This window comes from Frankliniella occidentalis, unplaced genomic scaffold (assembly GCF_000697945.3).
Source record: "Frankliniella occidentalis isolate FOCC.00 unplaced genomic scaffold, Focc_3.1 Scaffold100, whole genome shotgun sequence".
Classification (NCBI taxonomy): domain Eukaryota; kingdom Metazoa; phylum Arthropoda; class Insecta; order Thysanoptera; family Thripidae; genus Frankliniella; species Frankliniella occidentalis.
Genome location: NW_026267229.1, coordinates 611,006 through 616,073, shown reverse-complemented (window position 1 = coordinate 616,073; position 5,068 = coordinate 611,006). Strand labels below are relative to the sequence as shown.

The 5,068-nt window shown below is 54.8% G+C and overlaps 1 protein-coding gene across 1 annotated transcript; it reads left to right on the top strand.

The window, feature by feature from the left end:
• Positions 1–584: 584 nt before the first annotated feature.
• Positions 585–4,037, top strand: LOC113212302 (protein extra-macrochaetae). Its single transcript, XM_026430943.2, has 2 exons — positions 585–1,229; positions 3,015–4,037. The coding sequence occupies exons 1-2, from the start codon at positions 828–830 to the stop codon at positions 3,072–3,074; spliced, it is 462 nt and encodes a 153-aa protein (XP_026286728.1). The 5' UTR covers positions 585–827; the 3' UTR covers positions 3,075–4,037.
• The last annotated feature ends 1,031 nt before the right edge of the window (positions 4,038–5,068 follow it).

Here is a 5,068-nt window from a genome sequence, read left to right as displayed (position 1 = left end):
CGTCGGGACAGCTGCCCCCGCGCGCCGGCCCCGCACAGGCCCCAGCGTCGCGAGCAGCTCTGCCACATCATCAATTGATTATTGGAACAGGAAAACAATCGGAAGAGTGCGCACACATCGTCCAAGGGCGGCGAATTGAAATGTCATTGGCTGTTATTAAGCAGCTGTAAGCAGCAAATCTCAAAGAAGTCATTAGACAAAAAACTGGAGAAATCAACACCTTTCGGAGGGTGCTTTTTAGCGGCGCGGACTGGACTGCCATTCATCGGGATCCTGGCCTGCCCCACAGAGGACGCCTTGGGCCGAGTGGCGTGGCGTGGCGTGGCGTGGCGTGGCGGCGCGGATTGGAGTGGACAGTCACACGGCATTCCACGGCGACGCCAGGCGCGCAGCGCTCCCGCAGCGCTCCCCGCGGCCGCCGGCTCAAGCGAGCCGTGGGGAGGGGGTTTTCAAAACATCGCGCAGCCGGGCAGAGGCCCCGTGGTTGGCTGCAGCTGCTGCAGCACCAGCGTGAGAACGCCAGGGGATTGGCTCCGAGCGACACTAGCGCTGCGCGCGGCCGCCGCCGTAGTCCGAGGGTATAAATCGAAACGCACGGGGAGGGGAGGGCATTCAAGCCGTGACTGTCGACCAGAGAGGATCCGTGCGCTCCGCCGTTCGACTCGCGACTTGTCTTTTTCTCATTCTCGTCATCTCGACAACCTTGTGCCCAGTGTGCGAAGCGTGTGACCTGTGGATAACACACCGCTCCGCCGCGCAGCAGCCAAGCCGTCAGTGATCAGTGAATAGTGCAGTGCATTTGTTAGTTCTCGCTCCTACTCGACACCATGAAGGCCACCACCGCAGTGTGTGATACCGTGGGCTCAGTGAACGGCGTGTCCGCCGGCCGAGTGCACAAGCCCCGGCGCGATGTGGAGAACGAGGAGGTGCAGATGTACCTGTCCAAGCTCAAGGAGCTGGTGCCCTTCATGCCCAAGAACAAGCGACTGAGCAAGCTGGAGGTGATCCAGCACGTCATCGACTACATCTGCGACCTGCAGTACGCCCTGGAGGCGCACCCCAACGCGGAGGCGCTCATCACCACCGCGCTGCCCACCGTGCAGGCCGTGCCCGCCCCCAACAGGGCCCACCACGCACAGCCCCGCCAGCCCCTCGGCGTCCTGGGCGTGCCCAACACCATCGTGGCCCCGGGCAACACCTGCGCCGTCCAGGAGCAAGTCTCCATCACGGTGAGTGTCTTAGCTGATAAGTGGCACACACTTACACACACCAACTGACACTCCTTGTCGATGACGTCTGCCTCTCAGTGCTCGTGTACCCGCCCCGAACCGCAACCGCCTTAATCTCGAGTGCCTATCATTATTATTTATTTATTTTAGTTTCGTTGGCCCGTCCGCGCTGTTCCAAGTTTCCTTTTTTTTTGGTCGGTCACGTTGGGGCAAAAAGGCAGAGTGGACTCGCGGTTCGGTTTCATGGACAGTGTCCCTGAGCCGAGTTGGAGCGGTGTCCGAGCCGGACCGGGCCGAGCCGAGCTGAACACCTGCATGGGTCGTGATTCAGTCCGGAGGGGAGGGGGACGGCGTAGGGCGGGGGGAGGGGGTACACTTAGGCCCGTCACACGCGAAACCATCGGTCGGGCCCGCGCTAGGCGCCAACACTCGCAGTGCCGTGCTGTCGCGGCTGGCTTTTTTGTGGTTTCCATTGGCCAACAACAACTTTGAAATTGGCGCCCTTCGGTTGGGCGGACTCATCGACCGCAATCTGTGCCTCGGGGCCGGGGCCCCGGAACTGTTCACATGTGTCAGCGTGACGCTGTCCCCCTCGCCCGCCCCGCCCCTCCCGCACCCGGGCAGGTTACGCCACTTGAACCTCGCGGCCCTCGCGGCCCGGCGAGGCCAGCCCGCGCGATTGTCGAACTGTGTACGGCGTTCTCTTAATGGGCGCAGGGTCCGGAGGGGCGGGGCGGGGAGGGGCGGGGCAGCGGGCGTGGAGCCAGACCGTGCAGGTGTTCGGTCCGTGCGTCTGTATTCTGTGCCGCGCTCCCCGCTCGACCCGACTCGGTTTCTCTGTCAGGACCCTGTTAGCGTTCCTGCCTGGAAAGAAACGAGCGCTGAGCTTGGCTCTGCTCGGCACCCAACCCGATCTTGATTTAAGATACATTTTATTTTTTTGCGCGAGCGCTCCTGCGGAGGGCGTTGCTTCTTTCCCGCGGGTTGCAGCAGGGGCTGCCAGCGTGGCTTTTAATCAGCGCGGGGGAAGGCGGGCGCTAGGCCGCCCCGCCCCGTTCCACCCCGCGGGGGGACCTAAAGGTCAGATATCTTGTTAGGCAACCTCCGGCTTGCCGCTGGAACGCGCTGCCCGCGGCCTTACGGAGCAGACATTTTAAAAATTGACTCTTATCTGCCCCTCCCGTCCCGTCCCCTCCCCCTCCTGTCCTCCGCTCCTACTACTTCATGGCCCACTGACGCGTGACCGTCAGTCGGCTTCCCACGGCCGGCCCGGCCAGGTTGGGCTGCTCGCGGCTCTCTGAGCGGCTCGCTCCGTAATGAATCTCGTGTATTCCGGTGCACGTGGCCACACGTGGCCGGCCCTGGCGCGGCACCGACACACGTGGGCGCGGGGCGGGGGTGGCTCATCTCTGCGTGGCCCGAATACGTCGATGCTCCGTCATGGAGGTCTACTTTCTTCTTTCCATCTCCGTCTCGCTCGCTCGCGTTGAGGGCGACGCGAACCGAGTGAGAGGGAGAGAGAGGGGGGAAAGGGGGTCCTCCTCCTCTGCCCCCCTTCTTTTCGGACGCGTCAAAGCCGAACAAGGAACACTGAAGGGGTCGACAAGAAAAGCGTCGCGTCGCGTCGCGGGGCTCTTGCTGCATAGGATTAGCATTTAGTGAGGTGTGCACTGCCTTTTTGAAGGACGTGCTCGACAAGGAGCCAGACAAATGCACACACAAATACCGCCTGTCATTTCTCTTGAACACCTTGACTAAAGAATTTGTTTTTCTTTCTGATTACAGACACCAAGCCACCTAAGGGAGAAGGTGCCGTCAGCAGATAGCCGGCAGGTGTCGTGCTAAGTCATCACCATTTTCGTCATCACTGTTTCATCATCTCGTCACCACTGTCATCGCCATCGCCGCGTGCTTCATCGCTACTCATCATCGTCATTATCACTCCCCTGGGGTCGCCAGTGAATCCCTAGGATCACGTCACTAAGATTGCCATTCGTCATTTTGAGCAGGATCTGCTTAATGTTAAGGAAAAACAAAATGACATATCCTGCAATGTATTTTCAGCGACTGAGTTTGTGTAAATTTCAAGTGTAGCAGACCTGTAGAGATTCACTAACTGTGTGCTAAAGCACCATTTGAGCTATTTCATATTTTATTAAATTATAATTTATTTTGTTTTCCCTTTTATATTTTATGATTGAATTTATTTTGTAACTTTGGTAGTATGCGTTTCTTTGAGTTCTTTTTGAGTTAAAAATCACTCCCGGTTTAACTCAGATTAAAATAGAAGTTTAAAAATAGCTACACTTGTGGGATCACTGAGATAACGCACTCTACAGTGAATGGTACCTGTTATTTTCTTATAAAAATCGTTATTTTGTTTTTATTAATTGGACTGGTCTTGAGTGAGAGGAGACTATACAGTGCATCTTTTTTGGAGCATCAAAACATAAAACCTGACCCTTTTGGTAAAAATTGTTTCATTATTCATTGGTGAGAGGTCTATTTCAAAATTTGTTAACTTTTCTGTCAAATATTTTTGATGCATTTGTTGACTGATGCCCCCTCAGGCCAGTTTGCCTATTAATAAAACGTTGTATATTTTGTTGTCTGTGATGTTAGAATTTTCTTTCTTTGTACAAAATGTATAAAGTAGAATGATGTTTAAGAATTGACATTATATGTTAGTCATACTTGTGAAAGCATACATTCATCTCATCCTTGTTTGGTGCATTATTTCACCAACTGATTTTGTTTTCGACTGATGTCTGGATAAGGTTAATTATTATTAAACAAGTATGAATTTAATCTGCCTGTGTTTGCCATTGAACACTCCTCCCCTGATTCTAAAACGTAGCACTGTGAATTTCCATGAATACAAATGAAAACCGAAACTGTGAGATGGCCGCGAGGACTACACAAACACTCAAGCCACTATACCCAAACACGGAACAAGTCTTCACTTCAGTGCTGGCCTCAGCCTCAGCCCTGGGCTCACGCCGCCGGCGCGTTTGCTGCGTTAGCGTTACCCAACTAAACTTCCCGAGGATAGTTCAGCCTCTTACGTAAGGCCCGGTCGACTGGCTGTGGAGCCCGGCGAGGCCCCTGGGCGTTAGGCAGCACACGTGGCGCCAGAGCGAGGCGGGACGGGACGGCCCGCGGCGCGCAGCCCTGCCCCTCGCCGCGCGCACTCTCAGCACCTGACAAGCAAAATAATGTGACGTCTTAATAAAATTTTACAAAAATTTGGATCACATTGGCGTTGACATTTGTCTCTGGGTAGATTGAGCACCCTTCTGCTTGAATATTGCACCTACGCTGATGCGGTGGCAACGGCGGTCTACACTGTGGTGGCCCAGCCCCGTTGGAGCAAATGGGTATGCTAGCCCGCATGACAGGCGCGCTGGCGTGTTGCCTATGGGCGAGGAGCGCCGTGAGGTGAGGCGCCCAGGTCAGCGACGATAGGCAAACCCGCCCGCACTCCTGCATGCGGGCTTGTATACCCATTGGCTCCAACGGGGCTGGGCGACCATCCTATCTATGGGAAGGGGGTGGAAGTAAATAGCGACTTTCACACTACTTGTAACGTAACTGAAAATGCAGTAAAGAACTTAGCAGTCGCGGTGTAATTCGGTCCAAACCCATTATTTACTAACTGTATACCAAAGCACTATTCTTTGTATATTGCACTTAAAGACCCTAGAATCGCCTAGAATGTAAATGATTGATTTCAAAAAGTAAACTGTAAGTGGATCTGTGGATCTTGTGTTCATCTTATCTCTTGCGCTCACCCCCAATCCTAGATGCCCGCCCCCGCTGACCGAAGACGGCGTTACCCT